At 44.8% G+C, this 22,199-nt stretch overlaps 1 protein-coding gene across 1 annotated transcript in view; it reads right to left on the bottom strand.

The window, feature by feature from the left end:
• Positions 1-1,862: 1,862 nt before the first annotated feature.
• ATG14 (autophagy related 14) overlaps positions 1,863-22,199 on the bottom strand; it is a 34,623-nt gene continuing 14,286 nt past the window's right edge. Inside the window, exons 4-10 of the mRNA XM_066275987.1 lie at positions 21,769-21,850; positions 19,655-19,892; positions 16,307-16,536; positions 15,015-15,132; positions 13,618-13,708; positions 13,453-13,538; positions 1,863-4,750 (exon numbers count right to left, since the gene is read on the bottom strand). Coding sequence (XP_066132084.1) covers positions 4,444-4,750; positions 13,453-13,538; positions 13,618-13,708; positions 15,015-15,132; positions 16,307-16,536; positions 19,655-19,892; positions 21,769-21,850 — 1,152 coding nt within the window. The 3' untranslated portion in view covers positions 1,863-4,443. The remainder of the gene's footprint in view (positions 4,751-13,452; positions 13,539-13,617; positions 13,709-15,014; positions 15,133-16,306; positions 16,537-19,654; positions 19,893-21,768; positions 21,851-22,199) is intronic.

Genomic DNA, 22,199 nt, shown 5'->3' with positions numbered 1-22,199 from the left:
ACGCTAAAAAGCCACACCCAGAGGGGGAGGTCCCCAACAGCCCGCTGTGGATCTGGAGGTGTGAATGCCGCAGCCACAGGACCCTTGATGACTGAGCTTCTTGCACTCACTGGTTGTAGCCCACTGTCCGCACACACTTAGTGCCCACACACTTAGTGCTGTCAAGGATCTCCTGCCTACTTCTCAGTTTTCAGAGGGGGCCATTCAGAATATGCATAGATTATATCCCCCACCAACTATGTCTCACCTTCCTACAAAAATCAACAAAAAAGTCAAGATGTGGCTCTTGCTATTTTACTATCCTTTTCTTCCTGAAAAGGCTGTCCCTAGACAGAAGAAACTGGTGGTCTCTGGTTTAAAAAAATCCACTCCATCTATGTTAACTCTAAGCAGACTGTGAACCCCCTTCCCAGGGTGTGTCTCCCCAGCTCCTGGAACGGGTACCACTGGTGGTGGCTTTCTCTCACTGAGCATCTCATAGCTGAAGTTTAGAAGACTTGCTCAAAAGCCCAGTTTCAAATTTCCTGGTACATTTTGTTGAAGCAACTTTCAAGTGACCTCTTTGCCCACAAAGGAAAGTTATGTCCTTAGTTCTTCCCATCTGCTTCTACCTGATTCTGCATCAAATATGATGTAACACTGGGGGTGGGAATTCCCATGTACTCACCAGATAGGAACGTGCTTCTAACTTCCTGGGAGAGACTGAGGACACTACTGACATTCCCTCCCTGTTCGGGAACCTTCCATGTCCGCATGTTGCGCTCCTGCCGGTGGGAGTGGGACACCTATGGCCACAGTTCTTCAGCGTTTCTCCAGTGGGCCTGACAGTGCACTGCAGTCGTCTTGGTATCCCTGTGCACCTGCAGGGTTATCCGTCTGGGAGATACCAGTTACAGAAAAAGAGAGGGATACTCCAAAACTACTTGGTCTTTCTCTAGCTTGACAGATTACCTTCAACCTCTAACATTCTTCTTTTTCTTTTGTTCTGAAGGAAGTCTGGGCAGGTTACATATGGGCAGCCTAGAAGCCCTCCCTCCCTTCCTCCCTCCCTCCCCCTCTCTCTTCCTCCCCCTCCCTCCCTCCCTCCCTCCTTTCCCTTCCCTCCTCCTCCCCCTCCAAGGGGCTGTTACAAGATACCAAGTCACTGCAGAGCACAGGCATAATGTGATGGCCACCAAAGAAAAACCCATCTTTGGAGAAAGTATGGTACTGGTAAGCAGCCCATTTCCCAGCTTACTAAAGATGGACCGTTATCAGTAATACCACCATGATCAAAAATTTTTAAAAAGTATTAGCAGGCATTTTTCCTTGGCTGGCAAACAATTCTTAAAAAATTATCCTATAATTTAGAGCCCTGGCCGGTTGGCTCAGCGGTAGAGCGTCGGCCTAGCGTGCGGAGGACCCGGGTTCGATTCCCGGCCAGGGCACACAGGAGAAGCGCCCATTTGCTTCTCCACCCCTCCGCCGCGCTTTCCTCTCTGTCTCTCTCTTCCCCTCCCGCAGCCAAGGCTCCATTGGAGCAAAGATGGCCCGGGCGCTGGGGATGGCTCTGTGGCCTCTGCCCCAGGCGCTAAAGTGGCTCTGGTCGCAACATGGCGACGCCCAGGATGGGCAGAGCATCGCCCCCTGGTGGGCAGAGCGTCGCCCCTGGTGGGCGTGCCGGGTGGATCCCGGTCGGGCGCATGCGGGAGTCTGTCGGACTGTCTCTCCCCGTTTCCAGCTTCAGAAAAATGAAAAGAAAAAAAAAAAATTATCCTATAATTTATATGAAATACTCGAGGGTTAGATCTCATTCTTGCTACTCTTGAAGTATCAGTAGAAATGAACAGTCAGTTTGAAAAAGACATACTGTATTAGCAAAGTACTGTTAAAAGATTTATTGTAATAACACAATAAAAGTTTAGAAAACATTTGTATGACTCAAATGGGTTTGGAAGTTGCAGAGCGATGGGAAATTCCTGCAACACAATACCACGAGGGAATTCTCAGACACTAGTTCTTGAGCAGCACGCCACCAATGCTCTTCTCCAAATCAACACATGGATCCTTAAATGGGTCCTGTCTGCTATACCCAATGCTGACATGTTTTTCTGTTGTAACCTACAGATGTGTAAATCTTTTCTTAGTCATATTTCATCACAAAAGTCTTTGACAGACCATTTCAAGCAGCTTATTTGGTGCCTTCGGGTTATTAGTATTACCTTGTTTCAAGAAATCATTTTAATATGGAAAAAAGGACCAAGTTCTATGGCTTTTTGTTTAAAAATAAAAACCAGCTTCAATTTTTAAAAAAAAGCTGTTTACATACGGTTCTGGCACCTACATGAAAATTTTAATGAGCAGCAAGAGAGTAGAAAAAACAGTGGTTGAAATGTATACTTAAGAGTATTTACAGGGTAGATCCAGTGCAAATCATGAAACCAAAATACCTCAGCAGCGTGAGCCAGTACACTGGTGTTCACCCCACTAAAGGGCCTGACCTTTAACCCTAAGTAAAGTGCCTCTAGGTGATAACAACAACAAAATACAACCTATGAACCCCTAAATTCCCCATACCCTTGTAAGCCTGGCTGAATTACTCTAGAGGTGAGTGTGTGACCTCTGGATTCTGTTCTGTAGCTTCGTCTCACACTCACGGTTTCAGAAGACGTTTACTTGAGAAAAACCATGACTACTGTGCATCTTTCAGCTGAAGTCGATCTCTACCCTCAAGCCCCAAATCCCATTCTTTCAACTCTTGAGACTTCGCTTTAAGGGCTGGAAGTACCTGGATAACTCTTAATTCATGGGATTTTAAATCGGTTTGGTACTTGTTCGTTTACCACTCTGACGTACAGGCCTGGACGGTCCAGTGCAAGCCCAGCGGCCATAACGCGGAGCAGCCGAACGAAACAGACCGTTTCCTCCCAAACTGGGAAATCCACAGTCAGGGAACTTGGGACTCCTGGACAGGAATAAATACCCTTCTGCAACTTGACTCAAAACGCTACCAAACACTATTTATACCAATAGCAAAAGCTATATAGCACCTCGGATTTGGAGGCAAAGTATCATCTATAATAATGACAATGAGAAAAGAAGCTAGGGCAGGGCAAACCTCCATATGATTCCTCTGAGGTACTATCATGCTAATCACACTAACAAGATATGGTAATAATGTCTGTTAGGAATTTTTCATAGGGTTTCCTTTTGTAGTTGTTATGTAGGATATTTTTTTGCAGTTATTAAAAATAAACTACTTACATATTTGTACATAATGCCTCTCTATGGTTTTCTTCTACGATTGTCACTAAGAGAATGACAAGACTGAAAATGATCTCTTGGTAAGGAAAAAGTCTTCCCACAGAGCCTTCCCCAGGACAGAGAACAGTACCAGCTGTGGTGCTTTACTCTGCATTTCTGAGGGAAGGTGCAGCAACAAAGACCTCTAAGAAACAAGCAAGCAGGATGGCTTTCCCTGGAAGAGCCCGCTGCCTACTAAACCCCTTAGAAAGCAACAGGACACCAGGAGACTACCAAAGGCCACTAAATTAAGTGGCTTTCAGCCTGTGCCCAGGCAGGCACTCAGCTTACATTAGCAACCTTAATGATGTAATCTTTCACTCGCAGAAAATAAGTTAAATTTCAAATCGCACCTAGTGTAGATGGTAGGAAATCAATAATCTAGGCAAGAATGAACTGAACACCCCTCAGAATATAAGAAAATAGGGTTAAAATCTCTAGGACATTATTGCAGCTAGAATTTCTTCTGTTCATGGATGTGGGTCCTAAAGAGAAGAGCTCATAGCTTCTTTGGTGTGTGGGGAGAGAGGAACACGGGAATGTCGACAAGCTACAACAGAGCAGCACAAGTGAAATAATTTTTAAACTGCCCCCCCCAAAACAACCACCCCTAACAAACAAAACCAAAACCCTTGACCTAAAAACCAACATGATCAAATTATAAAGAAATCAAGTATTTCAAATTGCCTGCTGTTCTCTGTACAAAAATGATCGCATAGAAACAAACTCATATTAAACAGTTTTTTTATCTTTCAAGTCCTAATCAGCAGGAATCACTTCCTAGTGATTCAACCTCTAGAACCTAGTGTTCAGGAAGAGTCTCAGCATTGCAAGGCCCCGCACGCCAGCCTGCGTCTGGGGGTCCTCTGGCCTGTGATCAGAGGGAGCACTCATGAATTTCTGCCTCAGCAGAACTGGCCTCGTGCATGGGTCTTCTTCCACCAACACTAGTCTGGGTAGAAGGACCTTTGACCCCGGTGTTGTATTAGTTATCATAAGCATGTTGGTCACCACCACTGGCCATTTGACAGAAATGCTTGTCTCCCTGCTTTAAAAAAAAGCAAGTTTAAAACCTCTTTTTGTTCCAGGCACGATCTTAAGTACATATATTTTACTAGTTTACTTTCTTGATGCAAATCTGGCATGTTTGATCCATGCTTGTTAACGGTGTCCAGTGTAAGCTTTAAACCAGGAGGTCACCGAGGCTGCCGCGGAAGAGATCATCCCGCCGGCACTGCTGCTCACGATGGGCGGGGACACCTGGGTGCTCTGGCTCTGGGAGACTTCCACCGGCTGGGACGGGATATCACAAAACCGGGGGCTCGGCAAGTTCTCCCAGTCCGTGCCCAGGTCAGTTTCCTCGTCACTGATGTGCTCGTCTCCACTCTCATCTGATTCTCCAGCCACTCCGGGGTCCACAAATTCCATGGACTCCTCCAGGTCTGCTCGCACTTCAAAGGGTCCCGACCTGTGGGCAGGAAGGGTCTTTAAGACATCCACCATTCTCACCATAGAGGACAGAGCCCCAGAGCTGTCCCTGCACTGTGTTCCCACTCTGCACTGCATCGACTCACTGTTGGAATATAACTGAGTCTTCCTTAAACTAAATAATAACTGCCTTCCAAGTAATGAGAAATTTCACAGTACCACACTTCTCAATTCTGCCTTTATTTGTGAAAACCTGGATGGAAAAACGCATCCACCGAGACCATACATTCTGGTCCAAAGTGTAATTTTGTTTTAAACAACAGCACTATCTATACATTCCAATGACCATTCTGACAGAATAGTCACCTTATGTGGACACTTGGCTCTACTAGTGGAATTAGCATCCAAGGGGACACAAAGAAGATGGTAAGACATTCTCTGCTTTGTGGCAGCCCCCAGCTATTAAACCCAAGACGTGAAAAGCTAAACAGCCTGACCTGTGGTGGCGCAGTGGATAAAGCGTCGACCTGGAAATGCTGAGGTCGCCGGTTCGAAACCCTGGGCTTGCCTGGTCAAGGCACATATGGGAGTTGATGCTTCCAGCTCCTCCCCCCTTCTCTCTCTCTGTCTCTCTCTCCTCTCCCTCTCTCTCCTTTCTATAAATGAATAAATAAAATAATAATAAAATAAATTTAAAAAAAATATTAAAAAAAAAAAAAAAAAAGCTAAACGACAGGGGTGTATGCCTGTTAGCACAGCTTCCCGGGTGGAGGCCAACAGCAGGCTCCCGCCACATTGCGGGGTATCGTCACACAACTGTCTGGGGGTGTATAACAAAGAAGGAGGTCTAGTTACTTAGAATATATTTGTCTGGAATAGTGCATATTTCTCCACTCTCTTTCAGGAAATAATTATTTTTTTATTTCCCAAAGATCTCTAATAATATCCTCACCTTCAAATCTGATGACCTTTCTTTCTCAGGCCCCCTTCCCTGAGACAGCCCCAGTGTGGAGCACACCCCGAAGGCCCTCCGGCTCTCCCCTGCCTCAGGAGGGCCAAGACGGCTTCCTCCAGGCAGGCAGTCACCCCCCCCCCCATGTCCCTCCAGGGGGTCTCCCTGCCACCAGCTACAGGGTGGAACCAGTGGTTCCAGCAGCCCTCTCTCCACTGCTGCCCCAGGGTAAGGTCCAATGCCTCGGTTCATTTATGAGTTTCACTAGTAATCACCCTGGGGAAAATGAGAGGACAGCAAAACTAACAGATAAATGAGATGTATCCTAGAGCTGTCAACCTGCCCTTTTAATCTGCGGTCCAGAATTCTTCACAGGCTTTGTTTTGATAAAAGTCTAGCGTTGGCCTCCGATGCACCTCACCAGACCAGCACCTTCAGACTCACTTTTCCCAGGGCCACGTAGCCTTCCTTCTTCCAAGACAACCCTGCTTCCCAGCTAGAACACAGCAACAGAACAGCTAATGACTTGGTTCAAGGCACTGTTTTTAGGGCTTTACAAGTATTACATTAGTAGATGTGCCGCAGGGTATCCTGTTGGTCTCTAGTGAACAATTTATATTCCCAGAAGGCCCTCGAACCAGGGGCTGCCAGGCTTAGCAGCCCCCCACCCTGCCCCCGAGCCCTGACTGTGCTAGGGGTGAAGGGAGTAAGAATTAGGAGGGAGTTCTCCCTCACCATCTTCCTCCCTCCCCTGAAACTCGAATAAGCCAACAGCCACTGCCCTGCATCTGAGCTCTGAGTGTCCCTTTTCTGTCTCCCATGGCTCTCCTTAGAGTCTGTTTCTTTTCTCCCTCTCCTGTTTCCTTCCTCAGATTTCTCCCCTAGCTCCACTCCCAATCACCCTCCCAGTCACCCTGCTGTCTGCCAGAGCATTGCAACTGCGTGCTGCTAACCTCCCAGACTCACCCCGGTCTCTCAGCCAGTCAACCACTCTCAAAAGACGGCCCGCTGGGGTTCCTCCCTCCCGCTCCTGCCCGGTATCACCAAATAAGCCCCCTTTTCATCCTCACTGCGCCACGGCCACCACCAACCAGCCCACCCCCACCTGCTTCTGCCTGCCAGAGAGCTATCTCTCTCTCCTCCTGGTATGGGCCTATTAAAAATGTTCAGTTTCACCTGACCAGTGGTGCTACAGTGAATAGAGCATCAACCTGGGATGCAAGGACCCAGGTTCGAAACACTGAGGTTGCTGGTTTGAGCGCGGGCTCACCAGCTTGAGGTGGGGTCACTGCCTTGAACGTGGGATCATCAGCATGATCCCCATCGTCACTGGCTTGAGCCCAAGGTCGCTGGCTTGAGCAAGGGGTCACTGGTTCAGCTGGGGCCTCCTGGTCAAGGCACAGATGAGAAGTAATCAATGAACAACTAAAGTGATGCAACTACAAGTTGATGCTTCTCATCTGTCTCCCTGCCTGCCTGCCTGTCTCAGTCTCTCTAGCAAAAGAAATTAAAAAAAAAATCACAATTTAAGTATCTTGGCCAGCCTCCCTTCTTCCCCAAACACAGGACTCTCTACTCTGTTCTGTTGAGCTTTGCTGGCCAGGGGGCTAGGTCTCCTGACCCCCTCCCCAGCTCCCTCGCAGGCCCAGGTCAGCTCTCCGCTATCCCTACCTCCTTTCTGTTCCCTTTGATGCTGCCTTATCTACTATTAGGGTTCTTCTTGGCATGAGACTGCTGTTGTCCCCAGATCCCTCTCTTCAAGGCTTTTCTTGGGAGTGATACAAAGGGGGCAGTGATACTTCCTTTAGGCAGAGCCCCCCACTGGAAGCAACGTGGACCCCAGTTCCCTGCTTGAAATCCCAGAGGGCAGAGTCCACCTGGCATGGAGCAGGTGCTCAATGAAGTAATTCAATGAAAAACTAGTGGATTCCCACAGCAGCCAGGAGGAACAATTTTAGTTCCAACAAGTAACCTACATTTCTGAGAACCGCCAGGAGGAGACCCCTCACAGGCCGCCAGGACGTTCTCCACTCAACGCCTGCTCCCATCACTTCCAGCAGAATCCATTACCTCCCAGCACACCTGAGCCACACCACACAGAACTAACTGCAAAAAGAATTAAGTCTTTCTGCTTAATGTCTTTGGGGAGTACAGATTATAAAATAATTTTAATTTTCAGTGTAGCTGAATAATTGACACCTTTTTATTCAAAACCCTGAAGCCAGAGTACTAATTTTCTCACAATATGGGAAGTTATTCTCATCGAATAAAACAAGAAAATGATCTTTTTGGCTTTTTAACAGTCTCTTTTTGCAAAATTGCATATGTATTTAAAAAATACTATGGAAAGTACAACATCAAGAGTGAACCGTAATGTAAACTCTGGACTTTGTAGGAGAACAGTGTGCTATGTGGATGCCCTCTCGGGGGCTGGATCAGGTAGGACATCAGGAGACACTGAATCCGGGGGACACTGTGGGTAAGGTAACCGCATGGTCTCAGTGTCTCCCACACACTGCCAGGACGGAGAGGTACAGGAGCTGTACGGGGGAACAGAGCATCCTGACGGGGTGACTGGACTAACGTCACCAATAAAGGGGGACAGTGGCTATGTGGGTCCCCCAGATGTGATATCCAGGAGAGGCTGCTGCCCAGGCAGTGCTCCAGCCTAAAGTGCATAGCCTCGATCTCTCTGCCAGGGAACACCCAATCTCAAAATGAAAGTCGTATTTTAAAAAAGAAAAAGAATGTTAATGATGTGAAGGACAAAGTAGGCTGTGAAACGTTCCAGATTTAAGAGGACACAGCAATTAAATGTAACACCGACCTCTAGACTGGATCCTGGAGCGGGAAATGCTATAAAGGACGTTATCCGGTCGCGGACAAAATGTGTGTATCGGCAGAGAGTCAAGTATGACATCAGTGTTAAGTCTGATGATGTTGATAACTGTACTATGGTTAAATAAGAAAATATCTCTATTTTTAGGAACTACACATTGAAGTACTTAGGGGCCAAGAGCCATGATATATGTAACATCCTCACAGAGTTCAGAAAATAATTTTGTGTGTATTTATGGAGAGGGAGAGGAAAGAGAGAGATTGTACAAATGATAGAGCAAATGGGCTAAAACACTAACAAAGGTGAATCTGGGTAAAGGGTGTATGTGTCTTCGCACAATTTTTTTTTGAATTTTTCTGTAAGTTTGAATTTATTACAAAGAAAAAGTTTATGTTGGACTTAGGATGGACCCCTCAGTTCAGCCGGTCTCAATGGCACCAAGCAGTCCTACCCAAGTTCCATTCCCAGTCTCTCCAAGCCTGACTGAGGGAAGTGTGAGGAGCGGATGCCTGAAGCTCTGACCTCCTGGTTCAGACTAGGAAAGCCTGGGTATGGTGACAGCCTGGCTGTGCACGTGTACTTCTGCAGGACACAGCCCTCTAAACGAAGAGCTGATTCCAAGGGCACGGCCATGGAAAACTTCAGATTGTCCACGGAAATCCACTCCCAGTATAAGCCTGCCTATTTTCCCAAGCAGCCCCCGATACCCAGTGTCATTAATCCTTTCTTTTTTTGCTACACTTGATAAAAAATGGACACCTGCCTTCAACTGCATTGCTTTAGTTTTGATTGAGGCTAAAGGTTTTTTTCACTTAAATTCTGACTATTTGTGCCTGACCAGGCGGTGGCGCAGTGGATAGAGCGTCGGACTAGGATGCAGAGGACCCAGGTTCGAGACCCCCGAGGTCGCCGGCTTGAGCGCGGGCTCATCTGGTTTGAGCAAAGTTCACCAGCATGGACCCAAGGTCACTGGCTCGAGCAAGGAGTTACTTGGTCTGCTGTAGCCCCACGGTCAAGGCACATTTGAGAAAGCAATCAATGAACAACTAAGGTGCCACAACAAAAAACTGATAATTGATGCTTCTCATCTCTCTCTATTCCTGTCTGTCTGTCCCTATCTATCCCTCTCTCTCTCTCTAAAAAAAAAAAAATTCTGACTATTTGCATTTCTTTTGTGTGAAGTACCTGCTTGCATACTTTCTCTACTTTTTTATTTTTCTGAAGTGAGAAGCAGAGAGGCAGAGAGACAGACTCCTGCATGTGCCCAACCAGGATCCACCCAGCAAACCCACCAGAGGACGATGCTCTGCCCATCTGGGGTGTTGCTCCGTTGCAACCGGAGCCACTCTAGCACCTGAGGCAGAGGCCACAGAGCCATCCTCAGCACCCAAGCCAGGCGATGAAGCCTTGGCTGCGGGAGGGGAAAAGAGAGAGAGAGAGGAAGGAGAGGAGGAAGGGTGGAGAAGCAGATGGGCGCTTCTCCTGTGTGCTCTGGCCGGGAATCAAACCTGGGACTTCCACATGCCAGGCTGACACTCTACCTGAGCCAACCGGCCAGGGCCTACTTTCTTAACTTTTTATGAGGTTGTTTGCTTTTCTCTTTACTAGGCTGAAAGATTAAAGTAGTCTAGATTTTAATCCATCGTCTCTTACAGAAATTGCAAAATACATTGCTCACAAAAATTAGGGGATCAGGGAATGTGCAGATACTCCAGTACTTTCAGCCTTCTGTATAGTACATTTTCATCAATGAAATAAAAGTTGGTTTTGCATCCCAGTTGTATAACCAAACTTTCTTTGACTTATCGTTTGCTTTCCTGATGTTCTTGTTTAATAAAAAAACAAATCAAATGCTTCTTTTTTTATCGCTTCATATTCATTTTGAAATATCCCCTAATTTTTGTGAGCAGTATATATCTGTTGCTTGTCTTTTAACATTATTCATGGTATCTTTTACCAGAGACATTTAGAGCTTTTACATAATAAAATGTGTAACTCCTTCCTTTATGGTTTTTGGGTTTTGTGGCTTGCTTAGGAATTCCTTCTCCACTCTATGATTATAAAACATTGTCTTTTCTCCTAGTTATATATTTTTATTTTTAAATTAAGGTCTTTTAGATCATCTGGAATTAATTTATGTATGTGTGATGTGGTATGAATCCAACTTTTTCCCCATATAGAATACCCAACTGGCCCATGACAACGGACCGGCTATTATACTGATTCAATGTGCCCCCCCCCCACCCCCATCATACACATTCCCACACACACATGGGTCTGTTGGGACTCTTCTTCTTTTCTTCTAATTGTTCCACCTATCTGCATGTTTAACAGTACCCCATTTTAATCACCTTTATACTATGTTTTAAAAGGGGCCAAGACCATCCCTTATTATGCTTTTTTAAAATTTCCTTGTAGACTGTGCTTCTAGTTAAACATTAGAACCAGCTTGTCAAAGTTCCATGAAATCTCTTGAAATTCTGATGTTTCCTTTTTGGGAAAAGTGGCATTTTTACAATTCTGAGCCTTCCCCTCCTAGAAAACCATTGCCTTGGGTCTTCTCTCATTCCACGCCACACCTCACACAGTGCCTCGCAGACATTCAAGAATTACACGTTGAATATTATTTCTAAAGCTTCATAATATTCTTTCCATAGATTTACATGTATTTTGTGTTACTCCTTTTTAACTTACAGCATTTATTGCTCAACAAGGATCTTTTTTCCATTACTTTAACAGGTTGTTGGCACATAAGAAAGCAACTGCTTTTATGTGTGTTGTTCTTATATTTAGTCACCACACGTAACTATCATTTCTAATTGTTTCTTAGTTCTTTCGGATATCTAGTTCAATAATCACACCATCTACAATGTCAGCTGAGCTTCCTTCTTTCCAATATAAACACACCTTACTTCTTTGTTAGGATGTTTTGTCTTGGCTGGGCCTCCACAGCAATGTTAACACAGCAGTGACAGAACAGGGGCATCCTTGTTTTCTCCTGACTGCAGGGAACTGCCTGTTAAATATCCATGGAAGCAAGCACTGTGTCATTAAGTACAGTGTCTGTTCTATGCTTAGGGTGGCTATCCTTGATTAATAATCTTTTAAATTTGATAGTAGTTTTAATTATTGACAGGAACTGAATTTTATTCATTGCTTTCCTGGTATCTATCAGGTTAATCTTATTTTTTATTTTTTAATATGTATGTTAATGTGATAAAGTAACATGCATGGCTTAGAAGCATGACTATCTACTACCGGGGAGTCGTCAGCCAGATGTGGGTTGGGACACTGGTCCATCACTTTTACTGGGTCTGTGACCATGGGTACAAGTTACTTGACCATGCTAAGCCTCAGTTACCCACTGTGTAAAGTAATAATAATAATCCTACCTAGACACAAGGCATGTAAAGTCTTATATCTTAGCCCAATGTCAATAAATATTGGTTCAATAAATATTAATTCTTATTAATAGTGATAAGTGTCCTAATGCTGAATGAACCCTTTACAAATACGGTACGGGAAGGATGGAAGCAAAGCCACAGACATCAGTCACTAAGATTGGGACAGATTTCTAACAGGTCTCCGTGGCTCCTAAACAAATGAATGGGCTTTGGGGTATGGGGCATGAACTCCCTATAAAATGGCACAAAATTCTGGGTGTATGTTCTGTTTCCGGGAAGGTTCACAGCTTTTTCCAAAGTTAACTACTGTTTTAGGCCGGGGGGGGGAGGAGGGGGACATAAGACAAGGGTTAAAGACAGACTGTCACAGACAGCTTACTGCAACGTGAAGGAAGCCAGGCAACCTGCTCAGTGGAGTGGGCTCCCACTGAGCCCTGGTTTCATGTCAAAGCAAATGAATGATGAGAAGAGACCCCCACAAGAACTTTCCCACCTTTTCTTTTTCTCTGTCGTCTTTCTAAAGTGCAAAAACATCCAAGTCCTAGCAGCAGACATGTATGGACAGACCGCTAGAGCAAGGAAGAGACGAGCGCCCAGAGGACGGCTCACCCAGAGACAGAGACGGCACCGAAGGTGAGCTCCTCCTCAACGCTGTGCTTTCAGGGGCCGAGAAGCTGAGAAGACCCCAGAGGCCAGTCCTGGTTCGTCGTCTTTGTTACTGATGTGTTTATAAGCTAGAGAATTTTAAACTACTTCATCCCATACACGTCTCAGATCCTTTACCCAACAAATGGTGGCCAGACCGACTCAGTGACAAAAACAGACTTGTGAAGGACTGTAGATGGGAAGGAATGAGCAGGCACAAAAAAAATGCACAAGCTATGGGGCAGATACCAGGTGGGGCGGAGCAAAAACATGCAACTCAAAGAAGCGATGCTCACACTTGAGGGACGGCACGAACAAGGCCCGCTCCCGGACACGTGGGCTCTTCTGTCCCGTGTAGGTGGTAAAAGTGCTTGGTAGTCATTTTCTCTGAGAAATCATTATGTAGGGCCATGAGGGTCAAATATGATTAGCCACTGATTTCCTTCTCTACAGGACTGTGCTATTTTTGTCCCTTTTGGAGAATCAGGAGCTGAAGAACAGACCCCTGTATACTGCCAATACATACAAGGACTGCAACAACTGCATTTAAAAGTAGTCACAACAGCCGGACCAGGCGGTGGAGCAGTGGATGGAGCGTCGGACTGGGATGCGGAGGTCCCAGTTTGAGACCCTGAGGTCGCCAGCTTGAGCACGAGCTCATCTGGTTTGAGCAAAGCTTACCAGCTTGGACCCAAGGTCGCTGGCTCGAGCGACGGTCGAGGCACATATGAAAAAGCAATCAATGAACAACTAAGGTTTTGCAACGAAAAACTAATGATTGATGCTTCTCATCTCTTTCCGTTCCTGTCTGTCTGTCCCTCTCTCTCACTCTCTGTCTCTGTAAAAAAAAAAAAGTAGTCACAACAGTACCACTTGGAGGAAAGCAATCAACACCTTCTTACCTGCCCAGGTGTTCCGAATTCGGGCTGACCAGGTACATTAGGTTCCTGAGGGTATGCAGTGGTTGTAACTGATCTAAATTTACATGCTAGAAAAAGCAAAAAACTGATTACTATTTTCAGCCACATTAAGAAATTAAAATTTAGTTCCCAGCACACCCTCCATACCTGAGAAAAGCACAGGTAAAGAATATTTGCGTTCAGCTTCTTTACTGCACGAGTAAATTTCTGTCTGCTGAGGTTTTCCCCACAAAATTCACTGTAAAACAAACATACAATTTGTAAAGTTGTATTTTTTTAGGAAATTCTATGTTAAAATGTTCATTCTGAAGAGTATGCTTTATACCACAGTTCAGTATAAAACCTACCCGTGGCCTTTGCCCCTTACATTACTTGGAAACTTTCTAAGAATGAACTACTCCCCCTCATGGAGCAATTTTACTGCATTTATATAAATGACAAATGCTTATACACTTTGACTAGCAACTCCACTTCTGAAACTTTATTCTACACAAACACCTGCAAACTAATGAAATGATGAATATGTAAGATTATTCCCTGAATAATAATAAGAAGAGAGGACTGGTAAGATCCTGGAACATTTACGCAAAGAAAAACTCCGCCCCCGCCCACTTTACACCGAATGACCGTAGAAGGCTCACTGAGGCGCTACGAGGCCCCACACAGCAACCTGACCCTGCCTGCTGCCCTCGGCCTCCGCTGCTCTCCTCGGAGCTCCCTCTTCCCAGGGCTTTGCCCTGGCCTTCCTCTCTGCCACAGCCTCTCCCGAGGGTCCGCCTGGCTTGCTCCCTTCCTCCCTCAGGATACACCCCTGCCCACTCAAACGCAGCAAGCCCTTCCCTGCCTCCACATCCCCTTTCTCACCTGCTCTAATGCTTTCTCCACAGCACTTGTCACTATCTGCCATACTGTTTATTACTTGTCCCTTCAGTAAAATTAAGTGCCAAGAGGGTAGGGATTATGTTTTCAACACCCTTGTACCCTCTCATTACCTAGAACACTGCCTGGCACATAGTAGGCACTCAATAAATATTTGTTTAATAAATAAAAGCCTAACAAGCAAGGTGCAAAACCCCTTAGTACAGCATATGTTTTGTGTGTAAGGGGGGAGTGATGGTAACCATACATAATGTTTTGCTTGAAATGCAGGGATAACTGAAGGGTGGCAGGAAAGTCTTAGTAGGAACTGGGTAGATTATAAACCCTTATATTTAAAAAGCTTTTTAAACTATGTTTATTATTTTTAAAAAATTAAAAATATTTCAAGTGTTTCAATGTACCCGGTTCTTGCACATGTGAATATCCTGGCTTTTCCTTTAATTCTTTTTTCAAGCGGGAGACTCTGTGGTCTTCTCAAACACTTCATGTGCAATTATTAGATAACACAAATTCGCACCACATGAGGCTTATGAAATTAATCTCAGTATCTACAGTCAGACTTTTCTGTCCTGATAACACTTATACTCTTGATTTTGATTTAATTAGAATGAATAAGAACATAAGAGATCCATGACAAACAGACATCACCACCTTCAATTACTTGCCTGTTGCACAGCTTTTTGGGAAGATTTACGTCAAGTATATGAGACAAAATGTTGACCAGCTGGGTGGCATAGCACAACGCGGCACTGATTGTATAAGCGGGGTTGTTATGCTCCATGTCTAAAGTATAAAAACAACAACCATACACAGACCAACTTTAATTTCAACAAAAATATGAATGAACCTATATTTGATTTCTATTTTATCAGTACATTACTGATGGTTACGTTCTACTCCTTACTAATAAAAGGTACATGTTGCATTGTTTATGGCTTTTACTGAGTGAAATGGGCCTAAACAGGCCCAGCAAAATTGAAGTTAAAAGTCTAAACTGCTTGACTCTGATAATGTATTATTTATCAGAACGATTAATGCCCAAATCAGCCTCCCTAGACTACCCCAGGGAAAAGCAGCCCCTTCCTCTGGAGCCCCGCCCCATGATGCTGCTGGTTCCGCCCACAGCTCACACTCAGTGTGTAGTGCTTTTGACCATTACTTGCTTCCTGTTGTTCTTCTCACAAAAGGGCAAAGGGCTACACCTGTCTTGGTGACATCACCTTTGTGTCACCAGCACACAGCACTGTACGTGGCATAAAGCACACATACTCAGTAAATATTTACTAAGTGACTAAATCAACACCCCTCCTTCACCAGAGAAGCTGCAGGAGTTTTAAAGGGTTTCTCTATTTTGATATTCAGTCTCTATTTAGGACTGCTAATGCAAGCTCCAAAAACTGTAAAAATGGGACACAGGCTAAATATACTTCTTTAAGTAGTGAGATCTTTTTATATAAATAAAGCAATATCAACCCCCAAAAGATGAAGTATCTACAGTGTTTTCAGGACACCCACGGATGGATAAACAATATATGATATATCCATACAATGGAATGTTACTGTTATCAAAGAATGAAATGCTGACAACACACAACAATGTGGACAGACCCTGAAAACATGCTAAGTGAAAAAAGCCGCACACAAAAGGCCACGTATGGAAAGACCTGATTTACATGAAATATCCAGAATAGACACAACTAGAGACAGAAAGCAGATTAGTGATTGCCCGGGGCTCCGCTCGGAAGAGGGGGAAGGGGAGTAACTGCTTCATGCTCTGGCGTTTCCATTTCTTTTGAAGAAAATGTTTAAGAACTAACCAATGGTGATGACTGTACCATACTGTAAATATACTAAATGCCACTGAATTGTTTAAAGCTGTTCATTTTGTTACATGAATTTTACCCCAATTTAAAAATACATGTTTATAAAAGCTTCCAAAGACTATTTTGCTCCTCACCAGGCCCCTGTGTGGTTTTCTTCTCTTCCACCCAGTTATAGTAGGCAGAGTAGTCCCCGTTGTTGGGAAGGCTAATCCAAGGCCCTGTAATGCTAATGCTGGTGTCCCCATTGTGATCGTCACAGACCCATCTGCCGGAGTGGTATGTCGTCCTCCGGGCTTCGGCAAGCTTGCTCACGGTGCTGGAGGTCATGGCACTGTCACTCTCTGAAGACACATCCGCAGGGTCTCTACAGATCAGAAGATGCAAATGGATTTCAGGGGGCTGGGCTTTAAAGAGTATGCAATACACTCACCAGATACGCAGAACACTGGGAAGGGCACACGAGGACAGCAGTGGCCGTGGAAACGGAGAGACCAGTGACTGCTATCAGAGAAGAAGGTCAAAGCAGCTGCGGCACAGAAGCCCACGTGAGTGTAAAGCAGGTGGCACCACGAGGGCCTCCAATGTCAGGCCCTCAAATGATCTGGTCTCAAGATCCTCTGTGCACATAAGTATTTCTGAGGACTTCAAAGAGCTTTTGTGTATCTGGGTTAGATCTACCGAGATTTACTACATTAGAAATCTGAGAACATTTTAGATTAATTCATTCAAAAATAACACACCTGTATTATATGTTAACGTAGCATATCTTTATGAAAAAAAAATCTGTACTTTTCAAATCAAGTAAAGAGTGGCAACAACGACCAGATGAGTCACAGAACACAATGCAGCACTAACAGAGACTGTTTTGGAAAATCTCTGTAAGACCCTAGTCTTTCAGGTATTCCTTCAAGTAGAAAGAGTGGCCCACAAGAAAAGCGACTACTGCGTGCAGCTCCCGAGGGCTTTACCTTGCGCCAGCCACGTTTCCGTCCACAGCAGAGGCCGCCTCTGCACACTGCCCAGCTCGTCACGTGGTAAGTTAAAAAGACGTGGATGCGGGGCCAGGACAGTAACATTTAAATAAAATTGATAATTTCTATTCCTTCATTAAGAACACTCTTGTTATAAAACCGGCCTGTTTAATACTACAAGTACCTGGCGGAATGAGTGACTACTGCAGCGTGGTGCCGCTGCCTGCTGTGTAAAGGCACCAGAGGTGCTACCCACCGCGGCTTCTGAGCCACCGCTGCAAATGTCAACAGTGGAAAAGGAAAATACAGTGTCAGGATCATCACATACAAACAGTTTAGACTGCGCGAATCCCCTGAAAGAGCTGCGGGGTCCACAGCCCTGCAGAGGACAGGAACGAGCAGTCGCAGCGGGCACAGATGCACAGGAGGAAAGAGCACTGCGTGCCTGCGGGGCAGGGGCCGGTGGGGTGGGCTGTGTGCAGAATGCACACGGAAGTGCAGGAGAGGGAGCCGGCAGGGCCTTCTGTGCTGCACCAAGTGTAGGCGCTGGTCTCCCGGGCAGCGGCTCTCCATCCCTTTTCCTCCCGCCACAGCTCACATGCAGCCTAACTCCTACTGGCTGCCCCGGATCAGACGGGGGGGCGAGGAGCTCTGGCCACTTCTAAGCTGTACCACGACTTCCTCCTCCCCCTCAAGGAAGCTTGAGAAGTGTGAATGAATAAGAAATCTTATTATAGGGATAACTTCAAGACTGTCAACTTAAAAAAAATTTAACAGTACATAATAATATATACTAGTAGGAAAAACTTAAACAGCACATGTAGCAGGAGGAAGTTTCTCTGTTTTCATTTCCACAACTTTGTATGCAGTGTCGCCTCCTTGGTGTCTGAAACTGGCCGCCCTCTTGCTCACTGTGGTGTGTGCGGCACTGGTATCTTGGCCCGAGAGGATTTTGACCAATACAAAAGTTTATTTAGCAGAAAAATATGAAAATGTACACGACTTGATATTTATCTTGTAGTGACACAGGTGCAGCGGAGAGGGGACAGGTGGAAGCAGCTGATGTCTCTGGCGAGCACAGCCGGTCTTTACCTTCATTCCAAGGCTTCCACAGTGACGATACTATTGCTCAAACTACCGGCATTCCAGTATCACTGCTGCCTACTAGCTGCTATCTCCATGGTCACCTGTCACAAGATTCGTAAAGGGACCAAATCCCCACAATATTCCTCAGACACGTCTGCCACCATTCAATTTCTTCTCCATAAATCTTTTTACCTTGGGAGGGTGAGCTTTCCTGGAAGCTACCTCCAAAGGAACCCGTGACCTTTCCCATGCTCCCACAGGACCCGGCCCATGAGAATGTCATCTGGCTTCACGTTTCTGTTTTGTCAGCATTTTTATCCCCTTTGGCCTAGCTGGTTGGCTTTACGCCAATTTTCAAGCAATCCGATTTTTCCTCATTTACCCAAAAAGCCACCTAAGGGGTTTACTTCTGAAAGCTCTATTCTGCTGTATTTTGAACCTGCCTTTTTAGTTTATTACCAGCTATTACTAATGACAAATTAACTTGGTAAGAATCAGACAGAAAGGTTTCAAAGTAGAAGCAACAGACTTTTAAGCTTGTAGGAAGCTAACTCTGGCAACAGACAGAGACAGACTGCAGGGAGGTAGCAGAGAAAAGTCACATGGCTAGCGTGTCCACTGTGTCCGGGGAGAGGGGCTGCAAACTGAGGGCGGCCGAAGGGACAGAAGAAACTCTGCAACCGAGCAGCCTGCTGCTTACCGAGGAAGCAAATGAAACTCTTCACTGGAAGTTTCTAACCCTGGCTGCTTATGAGCACTGTGTGGGCAGGTTTAAAAATATACAAGTATTACGAGACAGGCTGGGAGGCTGGAGATGTGTCCTCCGGGCCTGCGTTTTCCAAAAGCTCCTGGGTGGCTCTGATGAACACCCGGTGGGGAATCGCTGCCTTGCCAATCCCACTGACTACTGAGGGATCCAGGTCCTACCGCTCATACTACCCAGTGCGTGACAGCAGCTAGTCACCACGAAAAGGCTGGCACCATGTAGACACCCAAGCACCAGGTGTGGTCTTCCATTTCAGTTCAGGATTTCTCTGTGAGGTCGGCATTTATTACCCTAACAGACAAGGAAATAAAACTTTGAAGTTCAAGAACCTGCCTTACAGTATATAAATAATTGCTAAACAGCCTGACTGGGATTGCAGCGAACAGGTTCTTGATCAGAAGTGAGTCAGCACCTCCGCGGGAAGAGTACACAAGCCTAGGCCCCACTCCTCCGGGGGCCACCACCCTTTACTTTGGCTGCCTCCCGACCTCATGCAGTGTGTAGTGTTTGCTGAAGCAGATAAGACTCCAGTCAGTTTAATTACCAGGAAACCAACGGCCCCAGAATGAGGTCAAATAAATGAGGTTGCTGACACACTTGAATATACTTGACTTTTGGATCCTGATCTATTCTAGAGTCACAAGACTTGCTTACTATACCTTGCACCCGTCTTTACTTCCTTGATGGGAAAAATGACAGAGGTGAGCTCCAATATATGAGATCGCCGAAGGTTTGCCAGACGCTCATAATGACCCTTCAAGTCGCTGGTCTTTTTTTCTACAAGGTCACTGAGTTTGCGATTGTGCCTCTGAATCTTCTCCTTCTTCTCCTGATGCCGTTGAGCTCGTGTATAAAGCTTCTGATTCTTTTCCTTGGTTTTGAGAAGACCTTCAGAATCTAAAATAAATCATACCCAGCAATTACCTCTACAAATAGTTCCTGGAGTCTACGAACTCCCTTAAAATTGTCTGCAGAAGGCTGTGAGCGTGGCAACTAGCCTGCACTCATGTTCTAAAGAGCAGGGTTCTCAACCCTGGTGGCCACCTGAACCATCCAGAGTAGTGTACTGACAGTGTGGCCTCTGGATCTGGGCCTGTCTGCCAACTTTTACATATCAGACAAGTACAGAAATACAGATTAAATTTAGAATTTTTTTCTTTGACATGGCAATTGCACATTGCCATAACATTCAAACATGATCATTTTCTAGTAATTAATTTTATTGTATTTTATAAAAGTATTGGTATCAGCTTATGACAGATTGGAAATCAAAGAGAAAAAAATTGGTCTTTTACTACAGACAGTTTAAGAACCACTGACCTGGTCCCCATGCATGAGATGGTAATTTCCTAAATCCAGGGTGGGTTCCAAGATACCTTCTCTAGATTTTAAAAGGTTACCAAGTTACTCTGCTAGGAGTGGAAACCACTGTTGTACATCCACTGCTTTAGAACTGTATCTTTTATTTACTGTGGTTGTTGCTTTTGTATTTTGGTGTTAGGAATCAGTTCCAGCTGATCAAACTTTTAAACCTGCTCATCAGAGAAATGAACAAGCTCAGTAAGTCAGCAATCTCAGGAGGTTCTCAGATGCCTGCTAGCAAACCCCTGGTGTAAATATTATGGGCGGATGGGAACAGAGCGTGAGCAAGGGTAAGTGAGGAGTCTCTACACACTACTGTTGAAGCAGTCTTAGTAGAACGCACACCAAACTCAGTGGACAATGGCTGTCCGCAGTCCTGAGTGCCTCTTCATCACACTGCCCTGCCTCTCCAGCTAATGAATCTCAGCGTGAGTACTTTATGAGGAAAAAGACTGCCCAAGTGTGGAAGCTTTCTCACCTTTTTATACCACTACACGATACTGTTTCTGAAAGCAATGAAGAGAGAAGCAAGGGATTCACAAGGTCTGATGGTGACTCATTCTAAACTTTAAACACTGAACCTCAGAACTACACGGAATATGTCTGAGGATGCGGGATCTCTAAGAGGACTCTCCTAAATTTTGATAATCACCTATGACAGGGTATCTGTAAAAATACAATGAAAGATTAATACAGATTAAACAGACTATACAGTGTATAAGACACACTATCAGAGGGAAAAAAACCAATATTCTATACAGGCTTCTGGTATGAACTAGTGACTTTAAATGGGAACCAAATTAGACTATGTATCTCCTGTTAGCTAAGGCAAATGGGAAACATACATTCCTTAACTTTTAGAGCAGGGGTCCCCAAACTTTTTACACAGGGGGCCAGTTCACTGTCCCTCAGACTGTTGGAGGGCCGGACTATAAAAAAAACTATGAACAAATCCCTATGCACACTGCACATATCTTATTTTAAAGTAAAAAAACAAAATGGAAACAAATACAATATTTAAAATGAAGAACAAGTAAATTTAAATCAACAAACTGACCAGTATTTCAATGGGAACTATGGGCCTGCTTTTGGCTAATGAGATGGTCAATGTGCTCCTCTCACTGACCACCAATGAAAGAGGTGCCCCTTCCAGAAGTGCGGCGGGGGCCGGATAAATGGCCTCAGGGGGCCACATGTGGCCCGCGGGCCATAGTTTGGGGACCCCTGTTTTAGAGTGAAAAAGACAGCAGGTTATTTAAAGGTCTTAATGTAAGAATTCCTTATACACGTGTTCTAGAAGGAGAGGAAGGCAAGCAGTCGACTTTTCCAGGTTACTATTGCCCTCCAACCCTTCATTAAATTCCACATGAGCTCTTTATTAGGGCTGAAGGGAAGAAGTTAAATCACTTACTTTTCTTCATTTCTTCATTTCCTTTACATATGGTTTGTTTCAGCTGTTCAATCCTCATTTTGCAGGACATTATTTTCCATCTCTTAAAAAGTATGCAATAAACATCAGAAATGGCTGTCTCATAATTAATAAGATTATCTACCTGGTAATGTATCACTACCTATATTCAGATATATATTACAAAACATAATGAAGAAAGACTATTATACCTATATTTATTATAGCTTTTATAACTAAGGTAAATTACAAAAAAGAAAAAAAGTATTATTCTGGTTTAATGTAGAAGCTGCTATAAAATTAAGAGAGAAATTCACAGAAAAATGTTGAAGAACATTCTCTTAACATGATCTGTCCAATATATAGCTACTGGTTACATGTGGCTTAGAAGTCAATTAAAATTACATAAAATATAAAATTGAGTTCCTTACTCA

The sequence above is a fragment of the Saccopteryx bilineata genome, chromosome 4 (genome assembly GCF_036850765.1).
Source record: "Saccopteryx bilineata isolate mSacBil1 chromosome 4, mSacBil1_pri_phased_curated, whole genome shotgun sequence".
NCBI classification, from domain to species: domain Eukaryota; kingdom Metazoa; phylum Chordata; class Mammalia; order Chiroptera; family Emballonuridae; genus Saccopteryx; species Saccopteryx bilineata.
The sequence above is the reverse complement of the archived record's forward strand: the minus strand, read 5'-3'. Positions and strand labels throughout refer to the sequence as shown.